The 21,242-nt window shown below is 38.0% G+C and overlaps 1 protein-coding gene and 1 long non-coding RNA gene across 2 annotated transcripts; one reads left to right on the forward strand and one right to left on the reverse strand.

Annotated features, from left to right (window-relative positions):
- Positions 1-7,717: 7,717 nt before the first annotated feature.
- On the reverse strand, positions 7,718-8,225 carry LOC127637079 (uncharacterized). Its single transcript, XR_007969665.1, has 3 exons — positions 8,192-8,225; positions 7,969-8,070; positions 7,718-7,892 (listed from the first exon to the last, which is right to left on the reverse strand). It is a non-coding gene; the product is annotated as an uncharacterized LOC127637079 (long non-coding RNA).
- A 4,254-nt stretch (positions 8,226-12,479) lies between these two features.
- LOC127636991 (trace amine-associated receptor 13c-like) lies at positions 12,480-13,541 on the forward strand. The gene has a single exon (XM_052117817.1). It carries the CDS (start codon positions 12,528-12,530, stop codon positions 13,539-13,541), a length of 1,014 nt encoding a protein of 337 aa, XP_051973777.1. The 5' UTR covers positions 12,480-12,527.
- Positions 13,542-21,242: the final 7,701 nt, after the last annotated feature.

A 21,242-nucleotide genomic window follows, 5' to 3' on the forward strand; every position in this document is an offset into this window, starting at 1 on the left:
CTTAATTATGACCTATAAAAGTATGGTATGGGAGGATGGACACTGAATATCTGAAAGCTTTTTTATTAGGTTAAGGTTTGTGAAAAAGAAATGTTCCAAGAGGCCCACAGTGATATACAGTGAGGAAAATAAGTATTTGAACACCCTGCTATTTTGCAAGTTCTCCCACTTAGAAATCATGGAGGGGTCTGAAATTGTCATCGTAGGTGCATGTCCACTGTGAGAGACATAATCTAAAAAAAATCCAGAAATCACAATGTATGATTTTGTAACTATTTATTTGTATGATACAGCTGCAAATAAGTATTTGAACACCTGAGAAAATCAATGATAATATTTGGTACAGTAGCCTTTGTTTGCAATTACAGAGGTCAAACGTTTCCTGTAGTTTTTCACCAGGTTTGCACACACTGCAGGAGGGATTTTGGCCCACTCCTCCACACAGATCTTCTCTAGATCAGTCAGGTTTCTGGGCTGTCGCTGAGAAACACGGAGTTTGAGCTCCCTCCAAAGATTCTCTATTGGGTTTAGGTCTGGAGACTGGCTAGGCCACGCCAGAACCTTGATATGCTTCTTACAGAGCCACTCCTTGGTTATCCTGGCTGTGTGCTTCGGGTCATTGTCATGTTGGAAGACCCAGCCTCGACCCATCTTCAATGCTCTAACTGAGGGAAGGAGGTTGTTCCCCAAAATCTCGCAATACATGGCCCCGGTCATCCTCTCCTTAATACAGTGCAGTCAGCCCTGTCCCATGTGCAGAAAAACACCCCCAAAGCATGATGCTACCACCCCCATGCTTCACAGTAGGGATGGTGTTCTTGGGATGGTACTCATCATTCTTCTTCCTCCAAACACGGTTAGTGGAATTATGACCAAAAAGTTCTATTTTGGTCTCATCTGACCACATGACTTTCTCCCATGACTCCTCTGGATCATCCAAATGGTCATTGGCAAACTTAAGACGGGCCTTGACATCTGCTGGTTTAAGCAGGGGAACCTTCCGTGCCATGCATGATTTCAAACCATGACGTCTTGGTGTATTACCAACAGTAACCTTGGAAACGGTGGTCCCAGCTCTTTTCAGGTCATTGACCAGCTCCTCCCCTGTAGTTCTGGGCTGATTTCTCACCTTTCTTAGGATCATTGAGACCCCACGAGGTGAGATCTTGCATGGAGCCCCAGTCCGAGGGAGATTGACAGTCATGTTTAGCTTCCATTTTCTAATGATTGCTCCAACAGTGGACCTTTTTTCACCAAGCTGCTTGGCAATTTCCCGTAGCCCTTTCCAGCCTTGTGGAGGTGTACAATTTTGTCTCTAGTGTCTTTGGACAGCTCTTTGGTCTTGGTCATGTTAGTAGTTGGATTCTTACTGATTGTATGGGGTGGACAGGTGTCTTTATGCAGCTAACGACCTCAAACAGGTGCATCTAATTTAGGATAATAAATGGAGTGGAGGTGGACATTTTAAAGGCAGACTAACAGGTCTTTGAGGGTCAGAATTCTAGCTGATAGACAGGTGTTCAAATACTTATTTGCAGCTGTATCATACAAATAAATAGTTAAAAAATCATACATTGTGATTTCTGGATTTTTTTTTAGATTATGTCTCTCACAGTGGACATGCACCTACGATGACAATTTTAGACCCCTCCATGTTTTCTAAGTGGGAGAACTTGCAAAATAGCAGGGTAGTTCAAATACTTATTTTCCTCACTGTATGTGATTAAAATAAGTCAAAATAAACATTTAATTCATGAATTTGGCCACTGTGACCAACAAATACATTTTAATTAACATTTATACATTAGACCACTTCATGTCTCTTTGAAATGCATGCATGACACAAGGGCTGAGTGAGCAGAGTGAAAATTTAAATTTTGTCATATGATTAAACCAAACACATCACTGGAAAGGTCTTGATCAGCCGAGTAACAGCTTTGCAACCTGAAGGCTGTACCTGGCTCCTGCTTTGAAATATTGACCTCTGAACTTTGATATTGATGCATGTTGTGAGTCTTATAATTCAGCAACTGAATGGGCTAAAATAATAAAACCAACTGTTATATAAAGCTCTTGGACTCTTCCATCACAAGGGATACCGGTTGGTGCGATCACCAATAGGGGCATCACCAAAAGTGGTAAAAATGTAATCTCACCTAGTTATCATTTATAATTTCAAATTCTGACCAAACCTTTGTGTTTCACATACGCCCATACCCATGAGTGCACTCTTAGTTTTATACTCCAGACATCCATTTATATGTTTTAGCAATTTACAAAAACAAAACTACAATTCCCTGTTGCAACAGATTGCAACGTGAAAGACAGCCCGTTAAATATGTAGTTCTTCCGGTTGGCAAAATAGGGTTGCAAGTAAGTAGGGTTTCAAAAGAACTATCGTATAAAGTAGCTTCCTAACAGACATGCTACTGCAAAAGCATAATACGTGTTGTATGAATTCAGACCAAAAACATCGTATTATGGGTATTATTATTAGCCAAAATTGCTTGTATGGGAGATTTATGCTAGTTGCTAGGGTAACCGTGTTGGCGCCATAGGTTGGCGCAGGCGCGTAGCCTGACCACAGAAACCTGTCTAACAGAAACGGAAGAAGGGTGCGCAAAAACAAACAAACACACACACATATATACATATATACATATATATATATATATATATATATATAAATAACTGACATTGCCAACAAATGTTTTAAAAATATGTTATCCTTTATTATATCTATATTTTTTATATATATTTAATATTATTTGACATTTTGGCGAGAGGCAGGAAAACTCTGGACAGGTCGCCAGTCCATCACACAACCACCCACACTTAGGGAAATTCTTCATTTAACCTATTCTATTCGTTTTCTTTAGGTTACATATTTTCAACTTATGTTTTTATACAGAAGATAATGATAAATGATAATGAGTGGTGGTGGTGTAGTGGTCTAAGCACATAATCTGGTAATCAGAAGGACGCTGGTTCGAGCCCCACAGCCACCACCATTGTGTCCTTGAGCAAGGCACTTAACTCCAGGTTGCTCCAGGGGATTGTCCCTGTAATAAGGGCTCTGTATGTCGCTTTGGATAAAAGCGTCTGCCAAATGCATAAATGTAATGTAATGTAATAATGAAAAATGTGTCTTATTTAAGGCTATAATTTACTAATTAATTAATACAACACATAACTCTATACTTGACAATTACATGTGAAAGTGTTATTTTGTGATAAAGTGTTATTTATACAACTGGCATACAATGTTAAGATAAAAATGAAAAATCAGTAATTGAATATCTTATTTTGCAAGAAGACAGAGACAAACAAATCAACAGCTCAAAATGAACTAGTTTGCATGCATGTACAACATAGTTTTATAGTTACCTGAAGTAATGCCATGGTAAATTCACTTTGTTGGCAAGGTAACAGCAGCAATAACAACAGGAAATACTACACTTAAGACTCAACTATGGGTATTGATCAATCATTTCTGTAAAGTATTTAATCTAGTGCCATGTACAGTAAATGGTTCATTCCAAAAGTATCCACAATCACTGTGAATAACATTATACAGGTGTATAGAGTAAAAACAATCAAACTATTATATCAATGTAAGTGTAACATTTTTGTACAGAAAAGTTCATTATGTTGAGAAGATGAGATGGGCAAAGCTTGGGGAAGTCACCACTGCAAGAGGCTGCTGTCATTCGCAAGCTCTAGCACCACAGTTAACTGCAGAAATAGACTGTGAAACACTGGAGGTGAAACTTTAAAACCGACCTGCTGTTTGTAAACTGAGTTTTGGAGAATCATATAAAAAAATGTCTAACCATCTATGAAGCTAATGTTGCTTACACAACATATTGTTGTGAATATGTTGCTGGAAACAATAGTGCAAAATATTAGCACTGTATCAGACACCATTTCACTTCAAAAAGTTTTTTGTTTTCCTTGAAACACACCTGCAGTCTAGTCATAATTGACACGCAGTCGAAAACGCATCCCACCAGTTAAGCACTCATTTACACTGCTTCAAAATCACTGTCATCTGAACTCTCATAATCAACTTCTTCATGGTCCTCCCGCATCTCCTCGGGCCCATTCTCCAACAGAGAAGCAGCATTCGGTCCTAAAGCCAGGCTGTAACTTGAGCATATGACTTGGAACTTCTCCTCCACATCTGCAAGCCTTTTCTGAAGAAGACACAGTAGCCCGCCATGACCCTCTTCACTTAAACTGCCTAGAAGGAAAAATTAAAAGCGAGGCATGACAATACTTCCATTGAGTTAGTGTTGTTGAGCTATTCATTAACTGACTTTTACTGAATTAACTACAGACCATTTAGATCCAGCCACAATGAATCCATGATGTAACACTTGAGGATCTCAAAGTGAGTGGGGTTTTATAGGATCCCTAAAACCATTACAGCAAGAATCTAATAAAAGTTAGCTTCTTACCACTGTTTCTGACAAAAGACATATCTGATATCCTTGTCCTAATGTTTCCAGACAGCTTTCTGAGATAGGTGCAGTGCTGTCTCATCTCCCTCATCACAATGATCTTTTCCTCTTGAAGGCACTTTTGACATGTGCACATCAAAAATCTTCTTTTTGTGAGAATGTTGCTGGATTCTGAAGTCACACAAATAACATCCCATCAATACAAATTTGACCTGTACATTCTAAACAGCAGGCCAAAAATAAGTAGTGTATGTACATCCCATAACCTGGTGCAGGGTGCAAAATTGCCTTAGAGAGAAATTGCTACATACCACTGCTGTGCACTTCCCAAGGCCATATTAGACTGTCTCCTCCCCCACAGAGAGCCCGCTCTCCACCTTCTCTTCAACGATGCGCTCCTCATCTGCCACCTGCTCATTGTAGAGCTTGATTGTTTCAAGAGTTTTCTCTTCTCTTCCCACAATTTTCTTCGACGCAAGTGTCGAACTTTGTTGCTGTCTATAAAAATTGCAAAACACAGAAAACATGATGCACAAGCACATGCAGATATCAGAAAGTTAAATGAAATACTAATACTTATAACTGACTAAAGATTTAATAAATTAAAATGTTTAAAAAAAAAAATCGCATGACTTAAAAGGTGTAATAGAGGCCTAACTAATATCTGTAAAATTAAAAGGAAGACATTTTAAAATTAAGGAGCTGAAAACACGTTAATACCAAAACAATACAGATAAGACGTCTGCAAGTAATAAACATTACATAAATATTAGGTGACTTATCAACATACCAGTCTGATTATAAAGGCTGGCTTTTTTTGATGAACACCAAGAAACATTTGTTCAATAGATTTCTGACGTTCATATTGGTCATCACATCTGGTACCTACAGAATCTTAAAGCAACAACAATAATACAAGTAAATGATTATGGTGTATTTTAGGCTGTAAATTTAAAGTTTGAAGTTCAAGTTAAGTTTATTTAGTGCCCCAAATCGATTATTACAGTCTAAAAGGAGCTTACAAGCCCACAAGTTTATAACAAACAAAACAGGGCATGTCCTTACTTAATCCTTATGCATGGCAAAGATTGAATTATCACGCTGCAATATTAGTAAGCTACATAGAAGAATGTCCATAAAACACTGTACCGTCAGTAGCCCATTGTCTGACATCATCTACCCACTGATGCACGATGTTCTCAGGACACCCCAGCTCACTGCTCAAATTCTCCAGTCTCTGAGACTCAGCCTCAGCCTTTTTGAAAGTCTGGTGTAAAAAAAAAAAGATTTCTGCCTTTGTGATCTTAAAAAGTGAGAAAATCATGAAAAGCTTTTTATACCCAACTCAGACACAACATAATACCTTGATGTATCTGCTGGATAGTGCAAGATGAAGGCCTTCCTGCTTCCGTCGGTTCCATCCAATTGCATGGACAGTTAGCATGTCATTTCTGGCTTTAAAGAACAAAATGATGTGATGGAGGAAAGTCCCATTAATGCTCATGGGATTTTACTTCATCCACACATTGACCATTGAGTTTTAATTAAAGAGAGATGTAATGCAGTTCTATTAATGTGTTACTATCATATTAGAATATTTCCAGCTTTATATTTGCAATAGGCCTACATATTATATAATATTTGCAATCTCAGAGTATTAGACATAAAGTATTAGACATAAAGAATAAAAACAATAAAAAGAAGAAAGAATAAAAGACAGGTTTCCTAAAATAATATAAATAAGCAACAATTACCAGATTTTGTCATGTACTTGGTTGTGAGGGCACAACGAGACAGGTAGCTGTTTACCATTTCGACCTCCTCCCTGCAGTTGTGCCAGCACCTTCCTGATTTTTGCCACTCCAGATTATCTAACAAATTATTGTTGCACTTATATTATATAATACAGTGTATATGATTATAAGTCATAAAAATACAATTTCAAATGGTATTATAAAGAATATGCAGTACCTCACACTTGGTTGAATGAGCCTTGGCATGCATGACAGAAAGGAATGGTCTCATCTGCAGTAAAGGTCTGAGTTCCAACATGGAGACTGCCAACTTCTCAAGATAAGGCCAATACTTGCAAGCAATATCTGTGCAATAGAACTGCCCGTTTGTGGCTGCTTGGAGCTCCTTCTGCAGGTACAGCGGATAAGCAAATATTTCCCCTGTACATGTTAAGAGCCTTGAGTAGCACTCCGTGTCTGCAAACAACCACCTCAAGGCCCTCTTCATCCAGTCTGCTTGCTTTTCTGGCTGTTTCACGTGCAGCAGACCACTGACTGGCTCCACAGATCCCTTTGCCGGCAGTCTGCATGACAAAATAATTCTGGTTAAACTGAAAGTTGCTATTTGTTCTAGTTACTTCATCCATCAGGATGAGTCAGGTTACATCACACCAACTGGCATCTTTGTAATGATCAGGGATAATAAAAGGTTTACTTTCAAACTACTACTAAAGAGGAGCTTCAGAAAATGCATCTTCCACTTTCTTTAGGGTGACAAACTGCATGCATAGTCACAATCTCTTACAGAGATCTGCTATTACATAATGAATGAGCTGCTAAACTAGCCATTTTGGATGCCACCACACATACCATGTTTAATTTCAAACCTCAACACAAGATTGCTTAAAAGAGTGCACCATGCTAGGGATACAATATCTATTTAATAAAGCAACAATCATACATTTCAAATTTTGGATCTAAATCATAGGAGCAAAAACTAACACTTTTCATTTTACTCCTGATCTCATCAACAAAATGGTGTACATCAGTGTCCTTGGCAATGAAGGTGCCATCAAAATAGGGTTCCTCTGACCTTAATAGAATAAGAAAAAAAATATGTTCAGTGTAAGACATTATATGTTCTGTTAATTTTACATTAAGTAAAACGATTACAAGTTTAAAACAACTAACCCTTTTGACTGCCGAAATCGGTACACTTTTCTGTTGCCATCTGCACAAAGAGCGAGCATGTTGGGTGTACATGCCGGGCAGGTGAAGTGCTCTACACTGGCCATTTCTTCACACTGGTACTGGCAGAATGTGTATTCCATGAAGCTTCTTTGAAATACGTCTCCATGTATTTTCCCAGCCTGTACATGCGATTAGTAAAGAGTAAAATGAAATAGCTACACTAATATTCTCCCATCTCTACTTAAGGCAACTTTGATCCACACTGATCTTACCCTTCCAAAGAGACAAGTCCTCCTCTCCAACATCCACAAAAAACCTTGTCTTGATAATCCTGGTGCAACAGTTTTCATTTCTTCAAATGTGCTGAAGACATCGACTGAAAACAGCGTGTCAGCATTCACAGATGCTGGCCAGTACCCACTTCTTATTAGGTCGCTCATGTCAGGTGTCCAATGAGCCAGACATAATCTGCACAGCAAGTTTGGCAAGTGCAAGTCATACCGACCTAAAATAAAAAAGTAGAACATTCTAACACACAAAGGGACAAGAAAAAATGTTAAATATAAAACCATAGTTCCTACCATTTATGCAAACCAAAATGATTGCTCTGCCAGCTGATTCTGTGAAGTTTGAAGGGTCGCAAGTGCATAACTGGACAGGTCTCACTGTAGGTAATAAACATACTGAAAAGAGAAGAGAAATAATTTGAGAGAAATCATTAAAAATATGTACAAAAACAAATAATAATAATTAAAAAGAAAAATTCACCAAAAATCACTTTACCAAAAAGGTTCAAAACACTACCTTGATTGACCAGTGTATATTTGCCATCTTTTTTACACAGCACACTGTTGGCTCAATGGGCTTGTAAATTCCCTCAATGCAGGACTCCCTGTTATGGAGGGTGAGTTTTTTGTGTATGTGTGTGTCACAATCCATGCACAGCCACTCTTGGGGCATGCAGTCTCTGCAGCGAATGACGGCAGGAGATGTGCAGTGGCTGCAATTCTTTTCTGGAGCCACATTGCAGGACAGCAAGCAGTTGATGTGATAGGACCTTGCTTTCCGCCACTCATCTTGGGCTACAGATTGGCGCAAGCACCATGATGTGGATGTTGAAGGGGACTTGTTGGTGCCTTTAACATCTGCTGAGGTCAGAATATCCTGCAGTTTCTGCATCTCAATGTCTAAAAGACAGAAATAAGAAAATAATAATTCCTTTCACGCTTATTGCTAAATTGCATAATTACCGTAAGGTGAGGTGTCATCTTACCGAATAAGTGTTGAGAGCAGTTTGATTGGGTAACTGTGGGAACCTCCTCAGATGACTCAAAAGGTGTAGCGTCCTCACTGCCAACCACAGAAACAACTGAAAAGATAGATAGAAAGGAAAGAGATAACAATGTTCATGTCTTACAAGCATACAATACAGTGTTCATATAGTGACTTCAGGCTATAATAGGTTGATTGATATGTCTGACAATTCCTTTAAACTCTAAAAGTTTTTTCCTCATAATCTTGAACTGTTAGAAGCATGAACCTGACACTGATGCTTCACTTCTACTTAATTTCTTTAGAATTGCTAAGCATGACAGTGAAGTCAATAACATAAGTAACACATCCACCATGTGGTGTTTCTGATGGCACAGTTTAACATACAGTATTTAAAGGAAAATGATTAAAATCCAGAAACAGAAATCCTATTAACCTAACAAACCTACCTAACAAATAGCAAGCTGAATTCTGTATACAATGGGCACAGTTATACTTAGTTAAGAAGCATTCTGTGGTGGGTTATCACAAATAATCTTGGAAGGCATGGACTACCTGTAGCTGAAGCACGTTTTCGTGTCTCTCCACTTCTGCTTCTTTTTAGCAGTGGACGTCCTTTAGCATCTCTCTCCACCCATCGGACATTAAATGTATTACCTTTAGCAGATGTTGATTTGTCCTTCGCTTCCTTTGCCTTGCATGACAGAAAGTGAGCAGTTTATGATAAAACTGAAATACAGCCAAATCTTGAGCAGTTCATTCAAATTTTGCACTCTAATTCCCACTCTTTAGTATTATTACCAATACGGGATTGTCTAAAAAAATACTCACTTTGGTTTGAGCAAGGAACATGTCTGCAAGGAAAATAGCATCATCTGCTCTCCCTCTGTCTTGCTGAGCAGCCATTTCAAAGATACTATACTGGAAAGGAAGATAAAAACACAGTCAGACAAAAGTATTAAGGATGTATAGTATAGGGTGGCTATAGGCTATATAAAAACTAAATAAAAAAAAAATGTTTTGGACAGTGAGAGAGAGTAAGGTGAAAGAAAAATAAATAATAGAGTAACAATACTTACTTGAAGACAGTGACGCTTTAGAAAAGAGATAGAGAGATGGAGAGAGAGAGAAAGAAAGAGAGTGTGTGTGTGTGTGTATATGTGTGTGAGAGAGAGAGAGACTGACAGTGAGAGTGAGAGTGAGACTGAGAGTGAGAGTGAGACTGAGAGTGAGAGACTGAGAGTGAGAGAGAGAAAGATAGAGGAGTGGCTCTTAAAAGAGCCGTTGGTTTCTTATAAAGATAGACAGGTGGAGGTAACAGGGAAGGATGGTGGGTAAAAACAGGAGCTGTTGGACAAAGGAAAACAAAAACATAGTTAATTATTTTGCAGCAAAGATTCCTGGATTTGTCATATTATACATATAACTGTAACAAAATAAAGAAGATAACTGTGATGCTGCTGTTATTGCATATTCAGCATGTAAACTGCATTCATGAACAGAAGCAGTGTGTCGTGATAAATGAGGTGAATGCATCATTAATATGCTTAATCTGAATACATTTTCATGACCACTAAAAGATTTTGTGATTTGTCCTCTCGATGCGCCTGTAATTAGTTGTGTGTATGGTTATTGTTTTTAAAGGGTTACAGTGTTGTACCCCCAATTTTGCACATTTTCTTCTGACAGATTTATTAACATCAATTACAGAACATAACACTATGTATATGAACTTTAACGATCAATAAAAACTAAATGTTATTGCACAAACTAGAATAATTATAGTAAATTTTACATGTGGGGTCGGCAAGATGTTTAATGTTAAAAGAAGTCTAACATGCTTAATTTATTTGATCAAAAATACAGTAAATCTTTGTAAAAACTAAAATTGTGAAATATTATTTAAAATAGGCGATCTGTTTTCTATTTGAATATGTTAAAATGTAATTTATTCCTGAGATCAAAGCTGAATTTTCAGCATTATAATTATTAGAACAGCTTATATGATTGATATATATATATATATACACACGTGTGTGTGTAACAATGTAAAGGCCTTTACGGTCACGTATAATCGATTTATTGCATCATTTCTGAATAAAATAAATTCGTTCTAAATGAATAAAATTACTGGTTTTATGTGAGGATCTATCCTTTAGAATAGATACAACATCAGTATCGATATTTCAGGATCGACAGCAGCTTTCTGTGGTTAATTAATTAGCCAATTAATATCAATTTCCATTGACGTTATTGACCACAGTAACGTTAACAGCACCATAGATTAAAAAGCTCCACAGTCTTCATACACACAAATATAACGTTAGGCTATAGCAACGTAGATTTCTTAAATGACTGCACCGTAATAAAAATATGGCTTTGACCGACCTGAAAGACGCGGGAATTTTGGAGAATGCACTATATCGCTTCTATTTGGTCCGTGGAGAGTTGTTGGCATTGAGGAAATTATTGCCCCCTGCTGGTACTCAACCTTCATTCATGCGTGTCATGTTCACGCCTTGAGGAGGCAAAGCGTGACCCTGACACGCGTCCGCTATTGGACCAGCGTGTGTATTACACGCTTTAGCGTGATACCGGGTTGTTTATTCATACCTGTAGGAATATATTGACTAAACAAATGAACAAAAACATGTGCATGATAAATCAACCCATGTGACCCTCAGGCCCTCTTTACACCTTGCATTAGCAAGAATTTTTGGAGAACAGATTGCTATTGGATAACACTTAACCACATTAAATGACATGTGTAAACGCACCAAAGACGCATTGGGCTCGGATTGTGATCGGATAACTGAAAAGTAATTCGGAGGTGGTCATGGATGGATTTTGAACACATTCAAAAAAGGTGTAAATGCAAATGTGTTTTTTATTATCTGGGTACCACTACGTAAGTAATTAATTAATTATGTGATGAGGGTTGTGGGTTCTTGCCTTTTTCAGTTTATATTGCCATCGCAATGTGACACTTAAAAGACACTGCCGATTTGTAATTTTGTCATCTGAACAATAAACAATAACTAATTAATTAAACTTGGAATATCTCATCTCACTCCTCAAATCCCCATCAATGTACTAACAGTACTGTCAGTTGTGTAATGGGGCCTGGCTTGCAATCGTCATTCCAGTTCATTCCAAAGGTGTTCAGCAAGGGTTCAGGTTTGAGCTTTTTGCAGGTCAGTCAAGTTAACCCACACCAAACTCAGTAAACCTTGTTTTTAACATGGGACATAATCAATGAAGCACAATTCTCTAGAATGTCATTGTATCCCTGCTGAAAAGACTATTTTGTGTTTTGGATGCTGGTATGCTAGTATCTAAACTAGGCTAAACCAATTTAATCACAAAGACCATGCTGGTCATCTAGCTTCTCCAGCTAGGTCTTTGACCTAACTGGAAAGAACCAGTTTATAATCTCAAGAAAGAGGTGACAGAAGAGCTGTAGAGGTCATTATCTCACTTGATTACTATTGTATATACTAACCCTATGGTTAAAAAGATAGTAAAGTTAATAAACAGATACGATGACAAGTTTTATGAGTAATTGATGATGTGGTTTACAATTATTTAAAAGCAGAGTAAAGGTACTAGAAACTGAAATGATGGTTAAGTTGCTGATGAGTTGAGACATCAGCGTCATCTGGATCTGGCTGATACAGTACCTATGATTAGAAATGGCAATGTACTGTGGAACAGCCACACGTTAGTACATTGTGTGGCTAAATAAATTAATAAATAATTATGTCATTCTGGAACATCAGAATGGGTTGGCCAGTCTGATCTAGACACTGTATAAATTGAAGCTCAAGAAGGAGAGCAGAACAAATTCCTAACAGGTGGAAGCTTGCCCATGGCCAATGAGACTGTGGATCATGAGACTCAATACTGCTTTCCTGCTATTAACTCATCATGCATCAAGGGAAAACACTTCAGGCATGAATACTATGTCATTTATATGTCTTTATCACTGCTGTCAGCATGGACTGCGTTTCTGAACTTGCTTGTGATCATCTCCATCTCTCACTTCAAGAAGCTCCACACTCCAACCAACCTGCTCATTCTCTCTCTGGCTGTAGCCGACATGCTTGTTGGACTTATTGTCATGCCAATGGATGGCATCAGGCTGATTGAGACCTGTTGGTACTTTGGAGACACTGCTTGTGGCTTGTTTTTGATTACTATTAGTTCACTCCTCTCTGTGTCTCTTTGTAATTTAGTTTTCATTGCTGTTGATCGTTATATGGCTGTGTGTCACCCTTTGCTGTACCCACAAAAAATAACCACAACTAAAACTGTACTGATCATCTGTCATGGCTGGTGTTGTTCTATAATGTACAACATTGCTCTTACAGTAAGTAATGGATTTTTTGAACCTTTACATAGAAAAGATGTTTGTAATGGGGCATGCACTATTATAATTAGTTTTGCATGGACAGTCACTGATTTATTTGTTTCCTTTCTGTTTCCGTGTATTCTGATCACAGCTTTATATTTGAGGATATTTTATATTGCACAACAGCAAGTGAAAGTTATCAACTCTATTATAAATAGTGGAAAAAGTGTAACAGAAGTTTCTGTGAAAAGGAAATCAGAGAGGAAGGCTGCTCTAACATTAGGAATCATTGTGACAGTTTATCTGTTTTCCTGGATCCCATACTATATCTGTTCTTTTACAGGGAACACAAACACATCCTCAGCTACATTAAATGCTCTATTATGGACCATGCATATTAATTCTGGTCTCAATCCTCTTATCTATGCTTTGTTTTACCCTTGGTTTAGAAAATCAGTTAAACAAATCTTAACTCTTAGAATATTTCGACCAGAATCCTCTATGACCTACTTTACAGATTATCATTCATAATATTATTTTATCAAACTAATAAAGCAATCCCTTATAAAATGTACATATGACATATGCCATTACATATGATTTTACCAACCATGGTAGAAATTTAAAACGGACTCCTGATGTCAACGTTAACACAGTTAAACATTTTAAAATGTATGTTTTTCGTTGCATTTAATGAAAAATGTGAATAAATTACTATATTATATGTTTGGTTTTGTTGATTGAAAAAAAAAAATTGTCTTGACAATGAACCAGATGAGCAGAAATGTGGCAGTTATTATTGTCCTCACATGGATAGTTAAACACCTGAAATCTCTGACATTGTGAGGAGCAGCCAATACCTACAAGAAAAACAACTTGGTAAACATACTAAATAATGTCTTAATGAAAATATAAAAATGCAAAAAAGGTTTCTGCGTGGGGTTAGTAAATGTATGAAATTAGTAAATGAACAGATCAAATGAATAATGGCACTGTGTGCAAATATGACAGGCCCTCCCTTAGGACATTTGCTCTCCCATAAATACAGATTACATTGTTTACATGAATGTGTTATAGTCTTCATTCCAGAGTTACATGCTCATAAAGTGATAGACTAAAGAAATAACTCTGTATCAAACTGCCAGATCAAATAAAAAGATAAACAAAAATGGAATTAATCAGGTATTGTACAGGACTCAAGCTGGCCTCATTTGATGTTTTGTGTCGGCGACTGGTCTGCAATGAGAAGTCTCAGATCTTACAGTGAATGGCCTTGTTGTGTGCGCAATCCTGCGACAGGCCAAGACTCAGATCATGGTGATTAAGTTGAAAATGGATGACATCACTTCGAAATTTGCCGACATGGAAAATAGAAGCAGGAGATCTAACGTCCGGTTAGTCGGCCTTAAAGGAGGAGAGGAGGCGTATAATTGCATGGTCTTGTATATAACGTTTTTCAGGAAACAGTATTTTTAAAGTTAATTTTGTACATATCCAAATAACTTTATAGATCTTTATTGTAAAGGGTTTAACACTAGAAGCGCCGAACCACTGTAACCTACGAATAACACAACTTTAGGAGGTCAGATGACCGCCTAGTCTTCAGACAGGGACAATGCTACTGACACACAATGATCGCTAGATGGCGCCTCTTGCGCGTAGTCAATGGATTGGTTTTAAAAATGCCACTGCGAGTTATAGCAGTTGGCCTATAAATGCGTATAAACTGCATTTATCAACGTTCTGTCTACGGTTGATCCAGATCCATTTGTCCTGTCAACATTGTCTTACAATTATTTTAGGATATGCTCCTATAGGACTATTTAGTTTGTATAATTTCGTTCGGCATAAATTACGTTGTGATTGAAGTGAGTTTATATTTATATTCATATTTAGCAAAGGCGTGCTTTGACTTGCAATAAAAATGATTATAATATAATCAATAATAATTGTAGTTTATATAGTGCAAATAATCCATCCATCCATCCATCCATCGTCAACCGCTTATCCTGTGCACAGGGTCGCGGGGTAGTGCAAATAATAATAATAATAATAATTTTAGAGCTGTTATTCGTAATTAAATCGTTGAATTCTCGACATCTTAACATGCATTTACATGGAAATATGCTGAAATAAAACTTTCTTTTCCGTGCATGTGTTTACACGTGCTATTGAATCAGTCATTTGAACTGTACATTTTTAGATGTTTGTAACCACCATATACATTTGCAAAATCCCAAGCCCCCTCTCCGACACACATTCACACAATGGAATGCTAATTTGGGCACTCTTTGACTCATTGTGACAGTGTCGTTGTTTTGAGTGTGTAGTTTACAATAAAGACATGAGAGAGGCTGCATTTTTACCATTTATTGAACTTGAAAAACTGTAAAAAAGGAGGTGAAACTTTAATAGTACATATTTAGTAAATAGGGATATAGGCAACAAAAATATATGAATTTTCCATTATGCTATAATAAGCGAGATAAAATACAAATATATTCTATCCGAATAAAATATATATATATATATACTATATTAGTGCTATTTATTCTATGTGCCGGGATACTCAACCGACATCCAATATTGTGACCGAAATCTAGAGTGCACCCCCTCAATGGCCACGTCATGCATAATTTTCCAAACCAACCAACTTTGTCACACACCTTTGGTGGCTTCTTGGAGCATGTGCCACAGACAAGTCACTTACAGATCTCAAAAGTTTTGTTCCCTGAACATCTGCCGACTTGATATTGTCTCCTTTTGGCAGGCGAGGAAGGAGAATAAGTTGCTTCATATATATGTTTATATATATATATATATATATATATATATATATATATATATATATATATATATATATATATATATATATATATATCCACTATAAGCATTTATAGGCCAACTTTTTTATAATAAAACACGAAATCTGTTCATGAACAAACTGAACTTAATTGCGCTCACAAAAAAAGAATTATCATTGTTCTTATATCATAATAATAATTATAATATTAAGATAATAATAATGGCTTCTTAAATATTCTGAAACGGTAATGCAAACAGAATAAATCTGAACATAAATAATAAAATTTATTCGATGAAAATATTAAAAAAAAAAACTGAAAATACATGAATGGTATTTTATTTGCAATTGATATCGAATTAATTGATAACAAAAATGTATGAATATATTCACATAGATACTTGCGTTATTTTAAATATATGGACTATAGGCCTACTGTCTATATTTTCAATGTATATATATTGTATTTAGTTATAAAATAATACAATTTACAGGTGTGTGTGTATGTATATATATATATATATATATATATATATATATATATATATATATATATATATATATGATAAACACATGCATACAAATTGTAGCACTACAAGTGAGCCCCTGCGCCATCTGCTGGGAGAAAAGAGAATCACAGCCTTGAACGGCACAAATAAATATGACGTGATGCGAGCCGGCCGTCAATTCACAGAATTAGAAGCAAAATACCTTCAAACTAGCTTTTCCTCTTTTCCTGGTGCGATTTTGAAAATGTAATCGCACTGGGCGATAAAACTCAAATATCTAGGAAAAGTCAAGAAAGTAGGGCCCTAGAATTTGTTCTAGTGCAAAGATACATTTTTTCTTAAAAGCACAACGGTCAGATGGTCAGATGACTGCATGCTCGGCTGTTCTAGTGTTAAACAACGTTTTCCATGCTCGTTCATTGAACCATAAACAATTAATGAACATGCACCTGTGGAATGGTCATTTAGATTCTAACGGCTTACAGATGGTAGGCAATTAAGGTCACAGTTATAAAAACATAGGACACTAAAGAGACCTTTCTACTGATTCTGAAATACACCAAAACAAAGATACTCAGGGTCCTAGCTTATCTGCGTGAACATGCCTTAGGCATGCTGCAATGAGGCATGAGGATTGCAGATGTGGCCGGGCTAATAAATTGCAAAGTCTGTTCTGTGAGGCACCTAAAAAAGTGCTACAGGGAGACAGGAAGGACAGCTGATCGTCCTCGCGGTGGTAGATCATGTGTAACAACACCTGCACAGGATCGGTACATCCGAATATAATAATGCAACAACAACTGCCTGAGTTACACCAGGAATGCACAATCCCTCCATCAGTGCTCAGACAGTCTGCAATAGGCTGAGAGAGGCTGGACTGAGGGCTTGTAGGGCTGTTGTAAGGCAGGTCCTTACCAGACATCACCGGCAACAACGTTGCCTATAGGCACAAATCCACCCTCGCTGGACCAGACAGGACTGGCAAAAAGTGCTCTTCACTGATAAGTCGTGGTTTTGTCTCACAAGGAGTGATGGTCGGACTTGCGTTTATCATCAAAGGAATGAGCATTCCACCAAGGCCTGTACTCTGGAGCAGGATCGATTTGGAGGTGGAGGGTCCATCATGGTCTGGGATGATGTGTCACCGCATCATCAGACTGAGCTTGTTGTCATTGCAGGCAATCTCAATGCTGTGGGTTAAAGGGAAGACATCCTCCTCCCTCATGTAGTACCCTTCCTGTAGACTCATCCTGACATGACCCTCCAGCATGACAATGCCACCAGCCATACTGCTCACTCTGTGCATGATTTCCTGCAAGACAGGAATTTCAGTGTTCTGTCATGGACAGCGAAGAGCCCGGATCTCAATCCCATCTCAAGCCCACGTCTGGGGCCTGTTGGATCAGAGGGTGAGGGCTAGGGCCATTCCCTCCAGAAATGTCTGGGAACTTGCAAGTGCCTTGGTGGAAGAGTGGAGTAATATCTCACAGCAAGAACTGGCGAATCTGGTGAAGTCCATGAGGTGGAGATGCACTGCAGTACTTAATGCAGCTTGTGGCCACACCAGATACTGACTGTTACTTTTGATTTTGACCCCCCTTGTTCAGGGATACATTATACCATTTCTGTTAGTCACATGTCTGTGGAACTTCTCCAGTTTATATTTTAGTTGGTGTATCTTTTTATGTTCATACAAATATTTACACATGTTAAGTTTGCTGAAAACAAAAGCTTTTGAAAGTGAGAGGATGTTATTTTTTTGCTGAGCTTAGTTCTTAGTTTCTATCTTTTTTCTTTTTATGTTCGTATCTTGTTCATGGTGGTTCCTCTAACATGCACCTTTTGTCTATCGTAGTTAAATGGACCCTTCCCCTCTGGGGCTGCCACAAATGCTGTCCTCTATCCACACTTTACTTTGTTCTTTCTCTCAAACCTCTTGCACAAGCCCTCAGGCAAATTCAAATAATATGCCCAATAATTGTTAGAGACTCTTCTCACTCAATTTCGCTTTACGCTGATAATATTCTTCTTTATCTCTCAGATTTGGATACCTCCCTATCAAATGTACTACAGTTATTCAACACTTTTAGTACCATGTCAGGGCATAAGATAAATTGGGACAATTCTCCATAATGCTACTTAATAGAGTAACCAAAACGTCCATAAGTCCAGGTAACCTTAGCTTCACTGACTCATTTACATACTTAGGTATCACAATCTCAAATTTCCTGGTCAAAATTATTTGGTGTATTTATTACTAACTCAGCCAAAAACTTAAATGTGATATTTAGAGATGGGAGAGCTTAACATTATCCATGCTTGCTAGAATTAGTATAATTAACATGAACATACTACCTAGAATTAATTTTCTATTTTTCATGCTCCCAGGCCCCCTGACTCCAAGTTCTTCTCAGAAACAAATTCTCTGATTTTGAAGTTCATCTGGAAAGGAAAGCTTCCCAGAGTCAATCTCTCGACACTACAGCATGTAAAGCCACATGTTGGTCTCACTCTCCCACATCTCAAGTTTTACTACTGGGTCTTCCAATTGAGGTCAATGCGAGTTTGGGGAACACAATGGTGGTGGCTTAGTGGGCTAAAGCACAGAACTGTTAATCAGAAGGTTGCTGGTTTGAGCCCCGCGGCCACCACCATTGTGTCCTTGAGTAAGGCACATAACTCCAGGTTGCACCGGGGGGATTGTCCCTGTAATAAGTGCAATTTAAGTTACTTTGGATAAAAGTGTCTGCCAAATGCATAAATGTAAAATGTAAAAAGTGCCATGGAGAAGCATTGAAGCAGACCACGCTCTTCCTGGTAGACTTCAAGATATCCCTTTTACTGATATACTACCACTGAACTTGAAAGCTAAATTCAGAAGCATTATTTCAATCACTCTGATGTCATGGTACGCTGCTGATAAAGTAGCAGGACACAATCAAAGATTGTTTCTCACTAATCTCCCCACTGGAACAATGTTAAGTATAGTGGTGGCTCAGTGGTTGAGGCTCAGGGTTACTGACCAGAAGGTCAGGGGTTCTAGCCCCAGCACCACCAAGATGCCACTTTTGGGCCCTTGAGCAAGGCCCTTAACTCCAGGTTGCTCCAGGGGGATTGTCCCTGTAATAAGTGCACAAGTCGCTTTGGATAAAAGTGTCTGCCAAATGGATAAATGTAAATGTAAATCCCCACTGGTCATCGAGATTTGCTGATATCTTCAATGATAATGGACTGATACATTCAAGGTGAGTACTCCCTACCATGCACATCTTTTTTTCTCTATCTGAGGCTCAGGTCTTTAATGAAGGCATGCAGTGTCCCATGGGACTTCCACTTAATAGAGCACCCTTTATTAAAGTGAATGGATTGCACTGTAGGCTCTCAGAGTGCTGTCACTTTGATCTACGACAGCCTATTTACAGTATTCATTCCTACAAGCCAATGAAAATATTGACTTCCTGGGAGAGGTGTGACAGGGTGGAGGGCAGGGCCAGGTCGTGATTATACACACCCGGTTCCTTATCAGGCTAATTAAGAGAGGGATAAAGGGTGACAGCGAATGCTCTTTGAAGCACCCAAATACAGACAGCGTGGAAACGAACAAACAGTTCAGAAACACCAACACGGCAGTCCACTCAACCCAGGAGATGCACAAAAATAACAAACTAAAACAAAACAAAAAACAACCTAACTGGGGAGTACTTAAAATAGACACAATATTAAACCGCAAGAACTCACCTTCTCAAAGCTGATGACAAACATAGATCGACGCTCCAGTCAAAACTCCTCTGCCGTCTCCCCAATGAATTCTAATTAATTCAGTAATAATTACCTATGAACCAAATCAAAAATTAGACAAGCCCCCATATGTCACACCTGGCTCAACAATGCAACATTAAATGGAGAGGACACGGCAATATTAACCCAAAATAATTTATTACAACAAAACTAAGTTCAACCAAAACAAAGGTTCCCAAAACCGGATGGCAAACTGCCTAAGCAACAGCTTAGAAGCCACCAATTCAGGTCTGCACGTTGTTTAAATGAGGTGCCATCATGAGTTTCGGGTGCACTTAAGTCACGCCCCAGTCACCAATCAGACCTACAAAAAAACTAAGAAACAACCAAACCACAACAACTGGGTCATAACACTAATGAATGGGCCTTTTTGCATTATCTTGAACATTGTCTAGCATTCATTTCATGAGTTATTGTAGTTTAGCTAAAATTACACAGATCAATCCTTATGTCACTATATTTGCAGTTATGTAAGCTTATCTGTCCAATAAGATGAACGCCAATTGAGGGCAGGTTTAGATCCCCAAAACCAAACAAAATTCCCTCCAGGAATGAAATGCCCTGCCGATGTTCACTCTAGTTTTAGCTTGACCATGATTACGTTCCCGCTTAGCCAGATGGGATTCAGTTGATAAATGTTTTAGTTTTTTTGGCTTACTCAGAGTTTGTGTAGGAATCGGTGTTGTGCTGGGAGCCGGACGTTTGCTGGATTCCATCTCTAAGATAACGTTACCTCGCTTTTGAATAGCGGAAGAGAAGCACTCAAGGCTCTCGGGAGTGCGCATCATATCCTTTGGATTTTCCCGGCAAAAGTGACCCGCTCCCTTCGCATGAAAATCAGTCTACAGGCTTTAATAGGCAACCTAATTCCAGGAAGGGCTCATTTTTTAAGTTGCGTTACAAGCCGTTCACACATTGGCAAAAAAGGGGCAATTTTTACATGAAAATTTTTACATATTGCACCTTTAATGTATTTTACTTTGTCTTTGATTTTACAATGGATTGTTCATTATATAGATATCATATTTTTTAGATCAGAAAAAGGATTTCTTACTAGTAACATGAGGTGGCAAACCAGCACAAATATTGTGGCCTGATATAGGCTAAACAACTTTTGCTGAA

The sequence above is a fragment of the Xyrauchen texanus genome, chromosome 44 (genome assembly GCF_025860055.1).
Source record: "Xyrauchen texanus isolate HMW12.3.18 chromosome 44, RBS_HiC_50CHRs, whole genome shotgun sequence".
Taxonomy (NCBI): Eukaryota; Metazoa; Chordata; class Actinopteri; order Cypriniformes; family Catostomidae; genus Xyrauchen; species Xyrauchen texanus.